Below are 19,848 nucleotides of genomic sequence, written 5' to 3'. Positions count from 1 at the left end.
GAGGTTGAACTATAAAGGCTCTAGCTAGCTGTGCAACCTGTGATGAATGATTTCATGCCTCACTATTGTGAAAAATCCAAAGCAGAATTGGAGAGACGTTGTGGTATAGGGATTAGATAAGCGACGACTGGTGCGAAGCCTACTGGGTCGAAATTCTGGCCATTTCTTTGTCATTGGAAAAGTTATTTAACGTCGGCGTCTCAGTTCCCACAACTATTAAAATGGAGAGGATAATACCTACTTTATGCTCTTAAAAGGATTAAATAAGTTACCGTTAACATATGTAAAGGACTTAAAAGAGGACCTATGTGTTTGCTATTATGTTATCCATACAATATAGAGTAATCATTACCTAAGTTATAAAGAACTTAGGCAATGGAAGCCGGGCGTGGTGGCTCATGCCTGTAATACCAGCACTTTGGGAGCCCGAGGCGGGCGGATCACCGAAGAGTCCGAGACCAGCCTGACCAACATGGTGAAACCCCGTCTCTGCAAAGAATACAAAAATTAGCCATTTATTATACACGTGGAACTGTGCTAAGAGCGATGTGTTGTCTCTCTCTTTTTTTTTGAAACGGAATCTCGCTCTGTCGTCCAGGCTGGAGTGCAGTGACGCGATCTCGGCTCACCGCAACCTTCACCTCCTGGGTGCAAGCGATTCTCCTGCCTCAGCCACCTGAGTAACTGGGATTACAGGCGCCCTCCCACCACAACTGGCTAATTTTTTGTTTTTGTTTTGTTTTGTATTTTTAGTAGAGACCGGGTTTCCCCATGTTGGTCAGGGTGGTCTCGAACTCCTGACCTCGTGATCCGCGCGCTTACGGCCTCCCACAATCCTGGGATTACAAGCCGTCAACCACTGCGCCCGTTCGTTTTATCTCATTTAATCCTCACAACAGTCTTATGGAGTGAGTGCTGCTGTCATCTTTGTTTTTCAGATGAGAAAACAAGCTCAGAATGGTGAAATGACTTGTCCAAGGTTACAGGCCAGTGGAGGTTTGAACCCAGGTATTTGTAATTCCAAATGTCGTACTCTGTCCATACTCATTCCTTGTAACATGCCTCGGCTGTCACAGCTGGTCTCGGGCTAGCAGCTCCCCGTGGGCCAGACAGGCGTATCCCTGCCCACCACCCAGCCAATCGCGCCAGCCCGATCCTACCCTTGTGGCTACGCCCACTGTCCCGCGCCTTCCCCTCGGGTGGGCCACGCCCACAGCCCGGAGCCAGGTGCCTCCGTCTTCCGGGCTCTGGCCCCGCCTCGCCCCGCCCCCACCCCGCCCACCGGCCTCGCAGTCGCCGCGGACGCCGATTTTGTGCATGGAGTCGCCATTTTGCTCCTAGAGACGCTGCCAGGAGACCCTGCGCTTTTTTCCTTCTGCAGCCGAGGCTGCGGCTGGGCCGGGGCTGGGGTCGGGGCCAGGTAGGCGGGCGGGAGCCAGTGGAGAGTGGGGGCGAGGGCTGGCTGGCTCCAGCATTGCGGGGCGCAGGTGCACGGAGCGGGGAGCCCGCGGCGTCGGCCGGTGGACGGGTCGGGGTCCTGGGGTGGTGGCTCTCTGAGGGCTCACGGGGTCGACTTCGCACTCGCGGCCCTTCCATCCCTCCCTCCCTTCCTTCTCTCCCATCAGGGGTCGGCCGGGGCCGGGGTCGGGCGTCCGGCGCCTGGGCTCTCTGGGCTCCCTGAGGCGCTGCTAGGGAGTCGAGCCCTGATGATGGGACCTGAGGTGGCAGCTCTGAAAGCAAGCCCAACCAGCCATTCTCCATCCCTAACCTGACACGGAGCCCCTGACTTGATTTACTTGGCTCTTTGTTAGTCACGGATATTTCTGTCACCCCCTAACGGATGATTTTATCCAACTCAGAACTAACCCCAGCAGAGGTTGAGGGGGAACCGTGATGAAATTTTTAAGTATTCTGCTTGATGATAATAATTTTTTTCTTTTGTTAATATTGGCCCCATTTGGGTGTTTAGCTTTTGAAAGGGTTATGAAAATGCGGACTGGGGCTTTGGGGCATGACGAAGTGGGATCTCTAGTGTTTAAAAAATTTAATTGCACAGGCCGGGCGTGGTGGCTCACGCCTGTAGTCCAAGCACTTTGGAGGCCAAGGCGGGCAGATCACCTGAGGTAGGGAGTTCTAGACCAGCCTGACCAACATGGTGAAACCCCGTCTTAAAAAAAAAAAAAAAAAATTTAATTGCACAAATAGAAATAATTCACCCACATTATTGAACCCCACAAAAGCAAACCCTTCTTGTCCATATTCCTTTCCTGCTGCCCTGGTGTGTACCATTATTAACTGTGATTTGAGCTTGTTACATTTGGTCATTCGTAGGTACTTGCAGAGTGTTGAATATTTATTGAATTTCTATCCTGTGTTTTACTTAATTACTTTATTACGGAACCTTTACACCGGTCTGGTGTACTTGCTTTTTAAAAAGTCTTGTGTTGACCATTATCATTGAGCATGTAGTTTTTTCCTTATTTCCTTGGGATAATTACCAGATGTGGAAATACCGAATCAAACTTCTATGTTCTTTCTTTGGCACTTTATATAATTTTCCAAACAAGGCATGTTTACAATAGACATTTTTCAAAATCTGGGTATTTGTCCGATTCTGCTATCTGTATGCAGAACTCTCAGCAGGATGCCAAGTCATTTTCTGTGTGGGTGAGAGACAGGCTGTGCAGCCTACTGTTGTATGCGACTAACTACTACAAATCATGCTGAGACAGCTATTTCTGCTGTTTAGAGGTTTTGCAGCCTTGAGTAAGTTTCTTCATCTAGAAACCTAGTTTCCCCTTTCTAAAATGGGTCTCATTCTAGTACTGGCTTCACTGGGTTGTCATAAGCATTGTGAATACTTCAGATAATGTTAGGCATGAGTTAACATTCTGTTGGAGAAATAAGCAGAGCCTGGGATCAGAGAGGAGTGGAAGAGTAATTCGATTTAGAATTTGCCCTTCAAATTCTCATCAATATTGATATTAAAACAAATTTTCTTGGAGTGAGGCACATCACTAATAAACATAAGTTTTTGTACTTTTTTTTTTTTTTGAGATGGAGTCTTCCTCTGTTGCCCAGGCTGAAGTGCACTGGCGCGATCTTGGCTCACGGCAACCTCTGCCTCCCAGGTTTAAGTGATTCTCCTGCTTCAGCCTCCTGAGTAGCTGGGGTTATAGGTGCATGCCGCCACACCCGGCTAATTTTTGTATTTTTTAGTAGAGATGGGGTTTCATCATGTTGGCCAGGCTGGTCTCGAACTCCTGACCTCAGGTGATCTGCTCTCCTTGGCCTCCTAAAGTGTTGAGATTACAGGCGTGAGCCACCGCACCCAGCCAGTTTTTATACTTCATGATGCCTTTTAGTTTATCTTTCAATTTCATTTGTGAATCACTGTGACTCATTGGGGTCAGGCATTATTCGGCAATCATTTGTTTAGCCCCTATCATGTGCCAGCTGCTGTTGTGGACACAGGGTATACAGCAGAGAATATCATGGTAAAAACAAAACAAAACAAAAAAACAACTCTGCTGCCTGTACCTTAAATTCTGGTAGGGAAAGCTTTTTACCAAGCTTATGTCTCTGCTATCTGGAGGGTAATGGCTGAGGCCCAGCAAGGACAAGTGATGTGCAGAAAGCCTAGTAACTGGAAGGCAAACCCGACTCTTCACACTCCTACTTCAGCCATCTTTAAGTAGGTGTTTTACACAGTAGACACTTTAGAGGGAAGACAACACACTTCAATGTGAGCCTTCCTCATCTGAAATGTGGGTGAGTGGTTTTGAAATGATTGCTAGTCTGTCCAAAGGAAATGATCTCTCATTGTGGTTTCTTCATTCATGAGAATTAACAGATTATCAAATCTAATTCAAAAGAGGAGTGTGATTTGCTCTTTACAAAGTGCTAAGATTCTCTGAAAACGATGTTTTCATAAATGTTATAAATAATTCTCACACATTCTAGAGTAAATTTAGAATAAACATAAAGCAATTATAGCTCATGGGGAAAATAAGGGAGTGTTCACATTTCACACTAAAACCTTATGCTAACAAGCCTCCTGCTGGCCCCATCTTGATGATTATCATGTTTTTGAGGATAATCTTTACAACTCTTTTCTTGAAGCTTGGTAAAGAACACAGCCTTGATTACCAACAGGAGAAAGGATAACTAAAACCAGAAACCGCCCTTATGTTTGAACAACTTGTGAAATGAATAGGCACAAAACATGACTATATTGATAGTCATTTCCAAGTGGATGCTCCTCAATCCACCCCACCAATGTTATGTTGAGGGTGATCTTAGGTTAGGATTCTGTATAGAGGTCTGATCTGAAGCCTGGAACGTCAGAGTTCATATTCAGGGTGATGCAGGACATTTAAACCATAAGAGATAAGGAAAGACTTCAGGAAATATCCTGGAAAAAATATACAAAGGCAGGAGAGCTATCTTGAAATAGTTTGGAGGCTGTCCTATGGAAATGGAATTTGATGTTTCCCGAAAAGTGGGCAGAGGCTGCAGGGACAGGAATCTCAGCATGTTTTTTTAGAGACAGAGTCCTGCTCTGTCACCCAGAGTGAAATGCAGCGGTGCTATCTCCACTCACTGCCACCTCCACCTCCCAGGTTCAAGCGATTCTCCTGCCTCAGTCTCCCAAGTAGCTGTACAGGCATGAGCCACCAGGCCTGGCTAATTTTTGCATTTTTAGTAGAAATGGGGTTTCACCATGTTGGCCAGGCTGGTCTCGAACATCTGACCTCAGATTATCCGCCAGCCTCCCCCTCCCAAAGTGCTGGGATTACCGGTGTGAACCACTGTGCCCGGCCATAGCATGTTCTAAGAAAGAATTTGGAATGATGGGTCCTTAGCAGAGGAGGGCATCAGACCCTGGGGCTGTTCAAGCTTCTGTTGAGTGGTTCCTTGGCAGGATTCCTGCAGATTGGCTTTGAACAAAAGATTAAGGAGGGATGGGCTGAATTATCTCTAAGATCTCTTCCTACCTCTAAAATACTTTCATTCTAAGTGTTCCAACTCCTCTCAAGAAGCTGCTGATTTTTTTTTTTTTTTTTTTTTTTTTTTTTTTTTTTTTTTTTTTTTTTTTTTTTTTTTTTTTTTTTTTTTTTTTTAAGATGGGGTTTTACCATGATGGCCAGGCTGGTCTTGNTTTTTAAGATGGGGTTTTACCATGATGGCCAGGCTGGTCTTGAACTCCTGACCTCAGGTGATCCACCCACCTCGGCCTCCCAAAGTGCTAGGATTTACAGGTGTGAGCCACCGCACCCAGCCGAACGCTGCTGTACTTTAAGGAGCTTCTTCTTTGAAGGTTAGGGGCTGTAAAAAACATGCCTCTCCCCCATGCCTATTACTGTATGGTAGATAATCAAGATATTAGAAGTCGATTCATAGGTAGCACGTCCGATATGCAGGGCACTGTGTTAAGTGCCTTGCAGAAATCGACCACCTGTGGGGTCAGTTTTTGCAGTTGTGTGGATGATATTGAGGCTACGAGATTTTAAGTATTAGATAATTTATGTAAGTCCTCACTGTGAGTTTAGGGGAAGTAGTTCAAGTTGCAAACATGAGTTTGGCTCTAAATCCTGTATTTACAACTGCAAGAAAATTAGTTTGTTTTTGTTTCCTTTCCTGGACCTGTAACACCCTATTTGTTTATTTATTTATTTCTGAGATAAGATCTCACTCCCATCGTCTAGGCAGGAGTGCAGTGAAATGGTGCAATCATGGTTCATTGCAGTCCCGACTACTGGACTCAATGATCCTGCCGCTTCATTTTTTGCTTTTTTAATAGAGACTAGGTCTTACTGTGTAGCCAAGGGGATCTCAAACTCCTGGACTAGAGCAATTGGCCCACCTTGGCCTCCCAAAGTGCTGGGATTAGTGGTGTGAGGCACTGTGTCTGGCCAGACCTTTTGCTTTTAAACACAGATGTTTTTGGTTGAGAGACGGGGCTGAGAGATAGCTTTAGAAATCATTTAAGATCCCTTCTAGAATGTTGATAATTAAATGTATTCTTTCTTTCATTTATACCAGCCACTCTTCTTGTAGCCTTTGCAGATGCTACATTATCTTGTAAAAGGTGTTAGCAAACTTTTTCTGTAAAGGACCAGATAATATTTCAGGCTTTGTGGTTGAAACTCAGTGCTACTGTTGTTATCTAGAAACAATTTGTAAACAAATAAGTGTGGCTGTGTTCCAGCCTGTGTTACAGAAATAGGCTTTCAAGGGACCTGATTTGGCCTGTAGGCTGTAATTCGCTGATCCCTGCCCCAAAGCCACTTCCATAGTAGATGCCAGTGGTCCACCTTGGTCACTTTAGGGCTTTGGTTAGTTGTGTATACATTTCTCTTTGTAACTCGTAGGCAAATTTAAGGTAAATTGCATTGTAGTCTGCCATATTTCCCATTGCAGATTCCTGGATTGTGCCAGCTGGAATGCCTCTGCAGGAAGTGCTAGTGGGACTGTGAAATTGTACCACCTGTGGCCTGGCAGTCTCACTGCACTCGTGCACAGGGAGGCCCCTTCAGATCTGGCTAAAAGTGGCATATCTATGCTATGGAAGACTAGGCGGCAGTTAGAGCAAAATAGGTCTCTATTATAATATCTTCTTGTGTTTTTGTTGTTGTCGTTTGTTTGTTTGTTTTGGATACCGGGTCTCAGTCTGTCCCCTAGGCTGGAGTGCAGTGGTGTGAACACAGCTCTCTGCAGCTTTGGCCTCCTGGGCTCAAGTGATTCTCCCACTTCAGCCTCCCAAGTAGGTGAGATTATAGGCATGCACTACCATACTTGGCTAATTTTAAAATTTTTTATAGAGGTGGTAACATCTCACCACATTACCCAGGCTGGTTGCAAACTCCTGGGCTCAGGCGGTCCTCTGGCCTCCCAAAGTGCTGGGATTACAGGCATGAGCCACTGTGCCTGACCAAGTCTATATCTTCTAACCCAGATTGCCAAAAGAGACTGCCGGGTGAAAAGCAAATTATAGATACATTTACACAATGACATCTTTTTGTGTTTGAAATATTATATATACATATATATATTTTTATATACACATATTTTAAAAATTAATTTTTAAATTATTATTTTTTAAGAGACGGGGTCTTGCTATGTTGCCCAGGCTGGAGTGCAGTGGCTATTCACAGGCACAATCTCACTACTGATCAGCACGGGAGTTTTGACCTGCTCCGTTTCTAACCTGGGCTGGTTCACCCCTCCTTAGGCAACTTGGTGGTCCCCTGCTCCCAGGAGGTCACCATATTTATACCAAACTTAGTGTGGACACCCAATCGGTGTAGCGCACTACAGTCCAGAACTCCTGGGCTCAAGCGATCCTCCCACCTCAGCCTCCCAAGTAGCTGGGGCCACAGGACTACAGGCACACGCCACCGCGCCGGCAAATTAATTTTTTTTTCTGAGACAGAGTCTCACTCTGTCACCGAGGCTGGAGTGCAGTGGCGTGATCTTGGCTCAGTGCAACCTCCAATTCCTGGATTCAAGCGATTCTCCTGTCTCAGCCTCCCAAGTAGCTGGGATTACAGGGGTGTACCACCACACCTGGCTAATTTTTTGTATTTTTGGTAGAGACAGGGTTTCACCATGTTGGCCAGGCTGGTCTTGAACTCTTGACCTCAAGTGATCTAACCACCTTGACCTCCCGAAGTGCTGGGATTACACATGTGAACCACTGCACCTAGCCATTTTTTTTTTTTAAGATAGAGTTTTGCTCTTGTCGCCCAGGCTGGAGTGCAGTGGTGCCATCTTGGCTCACTGCAACCTCTGCCTCCCAGGTTCAAGTGATTCTCCTGCCTCAGCTTCCTGAGTAGCTGGGATTACAGGAATGCGCCATCATGCCTGGCTAATTTTTTTATATTTTTAGTAGAGATGAGATTTTGCCATGTTGGTCAGGCTGGTCTTGAACTCCTGTTCTCAAGTGATCCGCCTGCATCAGCCTCCCAAAGTGTTAGGATTACAGGCATGAGCCACTGTGGCTGGCCATATATATTTTTTATGGAGGTCACGTGTATAAATGCATAGAAAATGTCTGATGTTGTCCCTACCAAACTGATAAGAACCCTCACTTCTGGGGAGAACCTGGGATCGAGGCTGGTTACTTTAGCCTTAACTATCATGTTTTAGGTTTTTATAGGGAGGATGTGTTTGTGTTTTACTTGTATAATTAAAATTTGAGAGTAATGAAAAAGATTAGGTTGGTTTCAGCCCATTGATGATCTCTACCAGCCTTTCCAGAGGTCCCAAGTGAATATACAACTGTGGAAATGCAGTGGGCTTGCTGAGAAAGGGTTCCCTTGCCCACAGCCTGCTGGATTGTTGCTGTTCCTCCCATCTAGCACCTCCATTATGTGATGAGCACACTCAGCACTGATGACTTCTAAGACAGGGTCCTTTTTATTTGTGGCCCACTGCCTGTCATTTGGGTGGTCACTTATGTTTCCTTCAAGTTGATTATGTATCAGCCTGTATTCTACTTGAGGAAAATGAAGATGACTAGGTCAGTTTTAGACATGACACAGGGCAGCTGAAAGGCCGGGAAAGGTTTTATGGTAAACAAGAATTACAGGAAAAGTTGGATGTAGATGGGTTATTTATTCTTTAAGGATTAATCAGTCCTTGTTCTTGCTAATGGCTCTGCCATTTTTCTGTGTGTTAATCCAGGAGGAATTTTGTTGTCAGAGAATAAAAGGAGGTTGTCCATAATTGACTTTAAGCAGCAATCAGTAAAACATTGAGCTCTTCAGCTCCACCTTTCTTGTAAGTTTATCATTTCTTCTCAGTGGTTGTGAACATCATGTGATAATGTATTTCCATAAATTTGGAACCCTGAAATCCAAGTGAACTTTCTGTTTGTCCATATATATATTTCTAATATTTTAAAAACACTGTAAAGATGGAAACTAATTTCCTTTAGTTGAAATCATTTCCTTTAAAAAAAAAATCCATTCAGGTATATTTCATATCACATGACAGTTTTTTATATGTGTTATATCCTTCTAGGCTCTGAGAATTGGAATACCAAGAAGGTTTTGATGTTTTGTGTGACGCCACCTGAATTAGAAACCAAGATGAACATAACCAAAGGTGGTCTGGTGTTGTTTTCAGCAAACTCAAATTCATCATGTATGGAGCTCTCAAAGAAAATTGCAGAGTGAGTTATAATTATACCATGAAAATTTGTATTCATTATGCGATGCTTTAAAATTGATGATCAGATGAGCAGTGATTGCTAAACTTGAAAGCAGATTATTTTATAGTTCTGTGTGTATCTTGTTTTTTCATCATGCAGTATGTCTCATCTGCATATATTAAGGGCTATTCTTTTTATAAACTATCCCATCTCTCTACATATTCTTTCAGCAGACATTTATTGAGTGCCTCGTAAGTGCCAGGAATTTTGTTATCTGCTATATATGTATAAAATTATTTGAGTATAAAGAACACTGACTTGTATACTATATGAAATAAGTTATAGCTTATAGTTTAGTATAATTTTAGATATTTATTAAACAAATATTATGCCCCTACTGTGTACTAGACTTTGATCTAGATATTGGGGATTAACAGTGAGTCAAGATCCATCCTTTTTATGAAATTTACATTTAACTATGGGAGCCAAACAGAAATCAAGTCAACAAAACAAACAAGGTAATTTCAGATGATGATCAATGCTATGAAGAATACAATGTGAAAGTAATGATGGGGCAGGTTGTTCTGCTTTAGCCTGTGTGCTAAAGTGCCTTTAAACTGAGGGGATGGTATGTGAGTTGAGAAACCTGAATAAGCCACCAAGTAAAGGTCTGGAGGCAGAGCCCTCCAAGCAGAGGGGACAGCAGATTCCAAGGCCCTGCAACATGCAGGAGGAGTCCTTGGTGTGTCTCAGGAATGTGGGCTAGAGTACAGAGTGTCCAAAGAAGATGGCCAGTGAGGCAGGCACGGTGGGACTGCATAGTCCTTCCCGGGGAGATGTGGGGTTGAGGTGAGGGGGCGAGGTAATGGATTGACATAACAATTTAATATTGACTTTAAATTTATAAGAAGAATAACTTTATTTTCAGTTGGTAAATAGTATACATGTTTAATGTAAAAAAAAGAGAAAAGAATAACCTTATTTTACTTTTATCCATTTACAAGCCTCCTTAAATAGTAAAGAAACTGGGTTTCTCCTATTACCTTTTCAGCTTTTTCCCCCTTTTTCTTCTCTAGGCGACTGGGGGTGGAGATGGGCAAAGTGCAGGTTTACCAGGAACCTAACAGAGGTGAGCTATCTTGGGCATGTGAAACATTGACCTTTTTGTGGAATGTGGGTATTGGCTCAGTCCTTCATCCTTTACTATTGAAACGATTTGATTCAGTTGTACAGTTCTATTAGCAAGAAGTCAGGCAGGCAAGGTAGAATAGAGTGGTTTTTTTTAGCTCTCACCAATACCAGCTAGATATGTAACCCTGGTGCAAGTCATTTCTGCGGCTTGAACTCCAGTTCTGAGACCCCATTCGGTAAAAACTGCATACGTATTTGAACCAGCTAGTCAACTGAATGAACATGAGCTCAACCGTTGCTTGAATTTATGTCACCTTAGGCAGGATGAGTAAATCCTGTCACCTTAGACAGGATGAGTAAATCCTGTGTGACCACGGTTTTAGTTATTCTTTACCTACACCTAAGCTGCCTTGGGTTAGACTTCATAAAATATTGTTAAGAAATACTTTTTGCTAATTGATACATGTCATTACATAATCATCCCAAGTTATATTAAAAAAAAAAAAAAGTGTGTCATTTAATCTTTTTAGGGCCAGGTACAGTGGCTCATGCCTCTAATCCCAGCACTTTGTGAGGCTGAGGCAGGCAGATTGCTTGAGCTCAGGAGTTTGAGACCAGCCTGGGCAACATGGCAAAACCTGTCTCTACAAAAAATACAAAAATTAGCCAGGAGTGGTGGTGTGTAGTTGTAGTCCCAGCTACTGGGGAGGCTGAGGTAGGAGGAATGACTGAGCCCGGGAGGTGGAGGCTGCAGTGAGCTGTGATCACACCATTGTACTCCAGCCTGGGTGACAGAGGGAGACCCTGTCTCTAAATAAATAAATAGTAATCGTTATAATTTCTTTGGCAATGGTGGATATTTGAAATTATTTTAGCAGGAGCGATTTACAGCTTGCATGGGCTTGAGAGTTATATACCTTATCCTTGACAAGTTATTTTACCTTTCTTAACTATAAATAAACTATCAATTAGGGCCTTTTGAGGATTAAGTGGGATAATTTGTGTGCCTTACACAGTTTTTGGCACACAGTAGGTGCTTAATAAATACTTATTCCTGCTCCTTTTCCACTAGAAAATTAAAATTTTTTTTTTTTTGTAGAGCCCCAGGGTATTATGTTGCCTAGACTGGTCTCAAACTCATGGAGACAAGCAATTCTTTCATTTCAGCCACCCAAAGTGCTGAGATTACAGTTGTGAGCCACCAGGCCTGGCCCCCCTACAGGATTTTATCAAATATTTAAGTATTATAAAGCTTACAGGAGGCTTTGACAAAAAGAGAAAAGTTTTGCTTTTCCCATGTTTATCTCCATTACTGCCTCTTTCCTGTCTCCCAAGATCCCCTATGTGGCATCAGTAGGGAAAAAGTAAAATTAAAAAAAACTCATCAAGGATAGTTTGGAGAAGATTCTTTCCCTAGAGGGAATTGAATGATGTTTCTTGTCTGGAGTCTGAGAGGGAAGGTGAAAGGGAGAAGCGGTGGCATATGACTCCGGGAGGTTTACTCTCCAGGTTTCTGAATAAAGGGAGGGAGAATACTTGGTGTTTATTGGGAAGGAAGTAACATTTGTGGATTTCTTTCTTTTTTGAGATGGAGTTTTGTTCTTGTTGCCCAGGCTGGAGTGCAATGGTGTGATCTCGGTTCACCACAGCCTCCACCTCCTGGGTTCAAGTGATTCTCCTGCCTCAGCCTCCCGAGTAGTTGGAACTACAGGTATATGCCACCACACCTGGCTAATTTTGTATTTTTAGTAGAGATGGAGTTTCTCCACGTTGGTCAGGCTGGTCTTAAATTCCTGACCTCAGGTGATCTGCCCACCTTGGCCTCCCAAACTACTGAGATTACAGGTGTGAGCCACTGCGCCTGGCCAACAATTCTTTAATCATCTAATATCTGGCCTATATTCACATTTCCCTATTTGTCCTAAAGGGTCTTTTATTTATTTATTTTTTTTGAGATGGAGTCTGGCTTTGTTGCCCAGGCTGGAGTGCAGTGGCGCGATCTTGGCTTACTGCAACCTCTGCCTTCCAGGTTCAAGCAATTCTCCTGCCTCAGCCCTCTGAGTAGCTGGGATTACAGGTGTGCACCACCATGCCCAGCTAATGTTTGTTTTAGTAGAGACGAGGTTTCACCATGTTGGCCAGACTAGTATTGAACTCCTAACCTCAGATGATCCACCCACCTGGGCCTCCCAAAGTGCTGGGATTACAGGTGTGAGCCACTGCGACCGGCCTAAAGGGTCTTTTATAGTTGTTTCCATCCTCCCCACCAAACCCCAAACTAGGATTCTTAGTTCAAGGGATATTTTTTTTTAATTTCGCTTTAGGGGGCCGGGTGCAGTGGCTTACACCTGTAATCACAGCACTTTGGGAGGCCAAGGTGGGCAGATCACCTGGGGTCGGGAGTTCGAGACCAGCCTGACAAACATGGAGAAACCCTATCTCTACTAAAAATAGAAAATTAGCCAGGTATGGTCACGCATACCTATAACAGTCCCCTTACCTCTTTTTCTTCCTATGACAGTGACTTGTTGAAGAGGTTGTCTTGTAGAATGTCCTACTATGAACTTGTCTGTTTCCTTGTGGCTGATCACACATATTTTGAGAGTGGGGATATTGGGTCTTATTTATCTTTGCTCTCACAACATACAATGTTTTGTACCTAAGACATTCTCAATTGATGCTGATTGAATAAGTATATAATTTTCTATAACGATACTATCCTCAGAGTGGCATAGCACTCACTGTTCGTATATATAAGAAGAATTGTAAGTTTACTTATTTCGAGTCAGAAATATAATTCCCTCTTAAAGCTGTCATGTTTTAAAAGGTGTGATTAATGGCAGTATATTTATTATCCCTTGTAACATCTAAAGCCCTCTGAGTTTTATAACAGCTCCAGTTTGCATATTTTATTACATTAGGGAATGATGCAGATTTTTTGTGTATTTTGAAAAATTGGAACTATATGCCTTTCCCTCCCTTCTTTTTCCTTTTCCTGCCAGAAACAAGAGTACAAATTCAAGAGTCCGTGAGAGGAAAAGATGTTTTCATCATCCAAACCGTTTCAAAGTGAGTATCGAGCAGAAATGTTGCTTTCTGGGTTTCTGTTTAGGCATGAGTGTTTAAAATAATGATGGATGGCTAGCCAGGAAGAGTTATGATAGTCTTAAAATTAGTGTATCTTACCAATTTAGAATTTAGAAAACTAAGTTTTCTGACATAACTGCTGATTTTTACATGTTCTTTCAGTGTTATGATTTTGTTTTTTTTGTTTGTTTGTTATTGAGATGGGGTCTTGCTCTGTCACCCAGGATGGAGTGCAGTGGCACGATCTCAGTTTACTGCAGTCTCCATCTCCTGGGTTCAAGCAATTCTCCTGTCTCAGCCTCCCGAGTAGCTGGGACTACAGGTGCACACGGCCATGCCTGGTTAATTGTTTTGCATTTTAGCAAAGACAAGGGTTTCATTGTCTTGCCCAGGCTGGTCTCGAACTCCTGAGCTCAGGCAATTCACCTGCCTTGACCTTCCAAAGTGGTGGGATTACAGGCATGAGCCACTGCACCAGGCCCAGTGTTCTTAATGGGTGGAAATAACCAAGTATTGGAGTAGAGGTTCTTAATGATAATAGTTTCTATTTAGTTTCCTAACAATTAATAGCCAGAATTTTGTAAAACTTGAAGGGAAGCATTTCTAGTTCTCTCCTCTCCCCAAAAGAAACAGAGGCTAAGGGAGGAGAGGTTTCTTACTTGGGGTTCTTTAAGCTTTTATTGCATATGAAAGTGAGCATTCCTTATTGTTTTGTTGCATAAATTAAATTAGCTGGAAGGATAAAAGACTGTACTGAAGGAATGTGTATTCTTGTCTAGAGTGACCTTTGACATGCCTATGTTCTGGAAATTGTTTAGTTACATATGTGTAAGCTGGTGTGTAAGATTCAGTGCAGTGAAGCTGTCTCTGGCACTCTGGAAGGGAGGGTGATCTTTTTTTCTTTCTTTCTTTTTTTCTTTTTATTTTTTCTTAGAAGTAGGATCTTGCTGTATTGCCCAGGCTAGAGTACAATGGTGAGGTCATAGCTCACTGCAGCCTCAAACTCCTGGACCCAAACTATCCTCCTGCTTCAGCCTCCAAGTAGCTGGAGCTACAGGGATGCACCACCATGCTCACCTAATTTTTCATTTTTTGTAGAGGTGGAGGTTTCACTATGTTGCCCAGCTGGTCTCAAACTTTTGGCCTCAAGTGATTCTCCTGCCTGGACCTCCTATATTGCTATTGTAGCAATACAGGAGGTGAGCCTATTGCACCTAGCCTGAAAGTCCCACTTTCCGTTGTGCGTTTGTCCACAGATAACCCCAAAAGCTTCAGTGTATGAAGTTCTTTGCTCAGAACAATTTTTAAAGTCTAGAAATCAGTTTGTCTAGTGCATTATTTTTTAGCTTAGAGAGTCTGAAAGTTGCTGCATGCTTTATTTGTGTATGTGTATATATAATAAATACCAACAAAAGGGAAGAAGAGAGAAATTTCAGCTTGGAACACACATTTTTTTACCTAAATGTTGAGCATTTTCTGTCCTGGTCTTTGGTTCATTGGGATGAAGTCATAAAACCCCCATCTCTCCTTGGAAGAGGAGTGGCAAGGAGACCTGTCCTTGCATCCCGTTGACCTGGTAAACAGGTATGCTCTGAAGGAGGGAGGATGTGGGGTGCCTTTGCCACGGTACCCTGGCTTCATCTTCTGCTGTGACACCTGGGATTCTCAGCAGAGCTAGAGGTGGGGGCGCTGAGTGCTAACTGCCCCTGCTGCTGCCGCTCTCCTCTTTCCCAGGCCTGCCACCAAGCCAGGGTGCTAGTAGAGGACTCACCTGTGCCCACATCTTACCCTTCACCCCCAGCATTGAGGTAGGGAAGGTGCGGGCACAGAACAACTTACACTGCTTCTGGCTCCTTGGTATCTGTGGTACTTTTTTTTTTCTTTGAGACGGAGTTTCGCTCTTGTTGCCTAGGCTGGAGTGCAATGGTACGATCTCGGCTCATTGCAGCCTCTGCCTCCTGGTTCAGGTGATTCTCCTGCCTCAGTCTCCTGAGTAGCTGGGATTACAGGCTTGTGCCAGCACGCCCAGCTAATTTTGTATTTGTAGTAGAGATGGGATGTCCTCATGTTGGTCAGGCTGATCTCAAACTGACAACCTCAGGTGGTCTGCCTGCCTTGGCATCCCAAAGTACTGGGATTACAGGTGTGAGCCACCACGCCTGGCTGTCTATGGTACTTTTATCTCCTTAGAGACAAGTGTGATTCCACTGGATAAATACACAGAGGTCGTATGGATTACCCAAGGGGATGAATAGGCATTGAGAGCTCCCCTAGACTTAGAAGTTAGGACTTCAGAAGGGTGACTGCTGATCTATCTCATTTTTAAGTCCTTTTAGTTCTTTATTTTTGTACATTTCAACACTTATCCTGTGCCCTTGCCCTTTGTCAGTTTTGCATTCCTCTAATCAGAACCACTCAGCACCCCTTTCATTTTCTCTCTGTGTCTCATTTTGCATTGAGGTAAGCTTGTGTTAACTTGGGTTCATGTTTCAGAGTCTGGATGTCATGGTCTTCTTTGTGAAATACCATGAAATACCATTTAGTGTTGAGGCTCAGAGGCGGTGGCTCATGCCTGTAATCCTAGCACTTTGGGAGGTTGAAGTGGGCAGATCACTTGAGGCCAGGAGTTTGACACTAGCCAGGGCAACATGGTGAAACCCTGTCTCAACTAAAAATACAAAAAAATGGCCAGGCGCGGTGGCTCATGCCTGTAATCCCAGCACTTTGGGAGGCCGAGGTGGGTGGATCACGAGGTCAGTAGTTCAAGACCAGCCTGGCCAACATGGTGAAACCCTGTCTTTAATAAAGATACAAAAAATTAGCTGGGTATGGTGGCACATGCCTGTAATCTCAGCTACTCAGGAGGCTGGGGCAGGAGAATTGCTTGAACATCTGTGTGGCAGATGTTGCAGTGAGCCAAGATTGTGCCACTGTACTCCTGCCTGGGCAACAGAGTGAGACTCTATCTAAAAAAAAAAAAAAAAAAAAATTAGCTGGCCATGGTTTTGAGTGCCTGTAGTCTCAGCTACTCAGGTGGCTAACGCATGAGAATTGCTTGAACTGGGGAGGCAGAGGTTGTAGTGAGCTGAGATTGTGCCACTGCATTCCAGCCTGGGTAACAGAGCAAGACTCCATCTTTAAAAAAAAAAAAAAAATCAGGAGCAGTGGCTTATGCCTGTAATCCCAGCACTTTGGGAGGCCGAGGTGGGCAGATCACGAGGTCAGGAGTTGGAGACCAGCCTGGCCAACATGGCGAAACCCTGTCTCTACTGAAGATACAAAAATTAGCCAGGTGTGGTGCGCGCCTGTAATCCCAGCTACTTGGTGGGGGCTGAGGTATGAGAATTGCTTGAACACACGAGGCAAAGGTTGCAGTGAGCTGAGGTCGCACTACTGCACTCCAGCCTGGGTGACAGAGTAAGACTCCATCTCAAAAAAAAAAAAGATTTAGGGTTGTCAGATACATCTTTTACTTCCTCTTCCTCCATATTAGTGGTAGTGCCAAAAACAAAAGAGAAATTTAGAATTAAAAAAATTCCATCCATTAACTGAAGTTTTCCTATAATTCAAACAAGGCTTTCCTTATTTGAGTTCAGTCATGGAATGCCTTGTTCCAGCTAACAGAACAATGGTGCTCCTGGGAGTGTGGTTTGGGAGTGTTGGGGTGACTTCATTTCTATGTCAGTTTCTCTACTCTTATCCTTCCCATAGAATACTTTTCTGAAATTCTTTTTTTTCTAAGTGAATTAACACAGGATGAAAGTCTTTTAACTCATCAGATGTCAGACTTGTTGTTGGATAGAGACGGAGAACCTACTTACTCAAATGTTCTGTGTTCCCATTCATTTCTTCATTCATTAAGAAATATTTATTTTGAATGTCTACAATATGGGAGTTACAGTTAGTTACACATGAGCAAGATAGCTTCATGATTAAAACAGAAAGATCCTTGTCCTGGTGGAGTTTTATATTCCAGTGAAGGAGAACATACAGTGAGCGTAATAAATAGATTATCTAGAAGGCGATGAGTACTTTGGGAAAAAAATAAGACAAAATGGTAGGATGACGGTGGTGAAAGGGCAGAGAGAGGCAGACAGGGTAGGCCACAGAGAAGGTGAGGGAGACAGCCAGGTGACTAGGTGGGGAGGAAAGCCTTGCAGGCAGTGGGAACACCTAGAGCAAGGCCCTCAGTGGTGTGAGCTGCCTGTGGGAGGACTGACCAGGGTCCGGTGTGGCCGGACAGAATGGCGGGTCGGGGGGATCCTCAAGTTTGGACTGGAGTTGTAAATTTGAGAGTTGCCACCATCTATGAAGCTGCAAAATTAGATGAGAAGCCCAAAGGAAGAGAGGAAACAGAAGGAGAGTAGACATGAGCAAGTCCTGGGATATGAGATTGGGGAGAAGAAGAATCAGCAAAAGAAACCAAAGGTGAAAGGAGGAGATTAGAGGGGCATTCTGGAAGCCAAGTGACCGTGGATGTAGATGTGGCTGCATGGAGGCCACTGATGACCTTAATGAAAACAAAGCTTCACTGAACTATTTGGGAGGGAATGAGAGTAGATAAATTGGAGATAGTATAGACAGCTTTCTTGAGATGGACAACAAAGGGGAGCAGAGGGAAGAGTGGTTATGAGTCACGTTAATGGAAGTAACAGAATGTTTGTGGCCGATGGGTAATCAGTGCTGGAGGCAGGAAAGGGGAGAGAATTGCTGACATAGGTGTGCCATTTGGAGGGATTAATTTTAGGGCAACTGGCGTGGAAATTTTCTCTGATGACTGATGGCAGGCCGACTCCTGGGGCACAGATGCACGTAGTGGGAGCTTGTGGAGACGCTCCTCGGATGGAGTACTTATGTAGGTCGTCAGTTGAGAGCGGGTGGTGGGGGACCTTATGGAGGCCTGAGAAAAGAGAAATTTGTTGGTTGTTTTGTTCTGCCTTGTACCTTAGGTTGTGTAAAGGCATGAGTAACACACTGCTGACACTTTCTGGAACAGAAAAATACTGTGTCGTAGATCCCTTGATGGGATTTGCTGTGTCTTGGTTACAGGGATGTGAATACCACCATCATGGAGCTCCTGATCATGGTGTATGCATGTAAGACCTCTTGTGCCAAGAGCATCATTGGCGTGATACCCTACTTTCCTTACAGCAAGCAGTGCAAGATGAGAAAAAGAGGCTCCATTGTCTCTAAATTGCTGGCTTCCATGATGTGCAAAGCTGGTAAGAATGGCAGATGTTTCACAATTAATTGGGGGCCTGGGAGTTTTATTTATTCTCTCGTTTTTTAAGACAGGGTCTTGCTCTGTCACCGAGGTTGGAGTGCAGTGGCGTGATCATAGCTCACTGCAGCTTGAACTCCTGGGGTTAAGCAGTTCACCTCAGTCTCCCAAGTAGCTAGGACTGTAGGTGCGCACCACTCTGCCTGCTAATTTTTAATTTTTTTGTACAGATGAGGTCTCACTATGTTGTCCAGGCTGGTTTTGAACTGCTGGCCTTAAGGGATCCTTCTGCGACAGTCTCACAAAGTGCTGAGATTATAGTCATGAACCACCATACCCTGCTGGAGTTTTATTTTTACCTTAGAAATGTCAAAGTAATGGCTGGGCACTATGGCTCATGCCTGTAATCCCAGTGCTTTAAGAAGCTATGTGGGATGAGCTTTGAACTCCTGGGCTCAAGTGATCCTCCTGAGTAGTTGGAAACTACGGGCATATACTACTGTGCCTGCCTAGATAGGCATATTTTATAAAATACATATATTATTCTGTGTCAGGCATGTTCAGATAACATCCTAAGTATTTTTCCCGTGTTTCTAAATAAACTTCATAGTTGTTATTGTATATATGTGTTGATACGAGTGTGTGTTCTTGTATAAGTGTATATGATTTTTTAAATTTAATTTTATTTATTTATTTATTTATTTATTTTTGAGACAGAGTCTTGCTCTGTTGTCCAGTCTGGAGTGCAGTGGTATCATCTCAGCCCACTGCAACCTCTGCCTCCTGGGTTCAAGTGATTCTTGTGCCTCAGCTTCTCAAGTAGCTGGGACTTATAGGCACCTGCCACCACATCCAGCTAATTTTTATATTTTTAGTAGGGATAGGGTTTTGTCGTGTTGTCCAGGCTGGTCTCAAACTCCTGACTTCAAGTGATCCATCTGCTTTGGCTTCCTAAAGTGCTGGGATTATAGATGTGAGCCACTGTGCCCAGCCTGAATGTATATGATTTTAGAAGGTATGTATTACAGAGCATTTACACAGAGAGAATAGAATAAAAGTCCCTATATCACTGCATTTTAACACAGGTACTTATTGTAGAATAAACTTTTCCTTTAGCTGGCATGGTGGCGCGTGCTTGTAATCCCAGCTACTCAGGAGGCTGAGGCAGGAGAATTGCCTGAACCCAGGAGGCGGAGGTTGCGGTGAGCCGAGATCGCGCCATTGCACTCCAGCCTGGGTAACAAGAGCGAAA

At 43.8% G+C, this 19,848-nt stretch overlaps 1 protein-coding gene across 7 annotated transcripts in view; it reads left to right on the top strand.

Moving 5' to 3' along the window:
• Positions 1-1,221: 1,221 nt before the first annotated feature.
• Positions 1,222-19,848, top strand: part of PRPSAP2 (phosphoribosyl pyrophosphate synthetase associated protein 2) — a 70,102-nt gene continuing 51,475 nt past the window's right edge. Inside the window, exons 1-7 of one of the 7 annotated variants that reach the window (XM_037733571.1) lie at positions 1,262-1,420; positions 2,632-2,766; positions 8,689-8,784; positions 9,028-9,178; positions 10,234-10,286; positions 13,291-13,357; positions 18,425-18,597. In XM_037733571.1, coding sequence (XP_037589499.1) covers positions 9,060-9,178; positions 10,234-10,286; positions 13,291-13,357; positions 18,425-18,597 — 412 coding nt within the window. In that variant the 5' untranslated portion in view covers positions 1,262-1,420; positions 2,632-2,766; positions 8,689-8,784; positions 9,028-9,059. Of the gene's footprint in view, positions 1,421-2,631; positions 2,767-3,348; positions 3,772-6,423; positions 6,601-8,688; positions 8,785-9,027; positions 9,179-10,233; positions 10,287-13,290; positions 13,358-18,424; positions 18,598-19,848 lie in introns of those variants that run through there. The other 6 variants (XM_037733569.1, XM_037733570.1, XM_017514928.1 and 3 more) reach the window with 6 other exon arrangements.

The sequence above is a fragment of the Cebus imitator genome, unplaced genomic scaffold (assembly GCF_001604975.1).
Source record: "Cebus imitator isolate Cc_AM_T3 unplaced genomic scaffold, Cebus_imitator-1.0 Scaffold538, whole genome shotgun sequence".
NCBI classification, from domain to species: domain Eukaryota; kingdom Metazoa; phylum Chordata; class Mammalia; order Primates; family Cebidae; genus Cebus; species Cebus imitator.
This window is presented reverse-complemented; position numbering and strand designations above follow the sequence as displayed.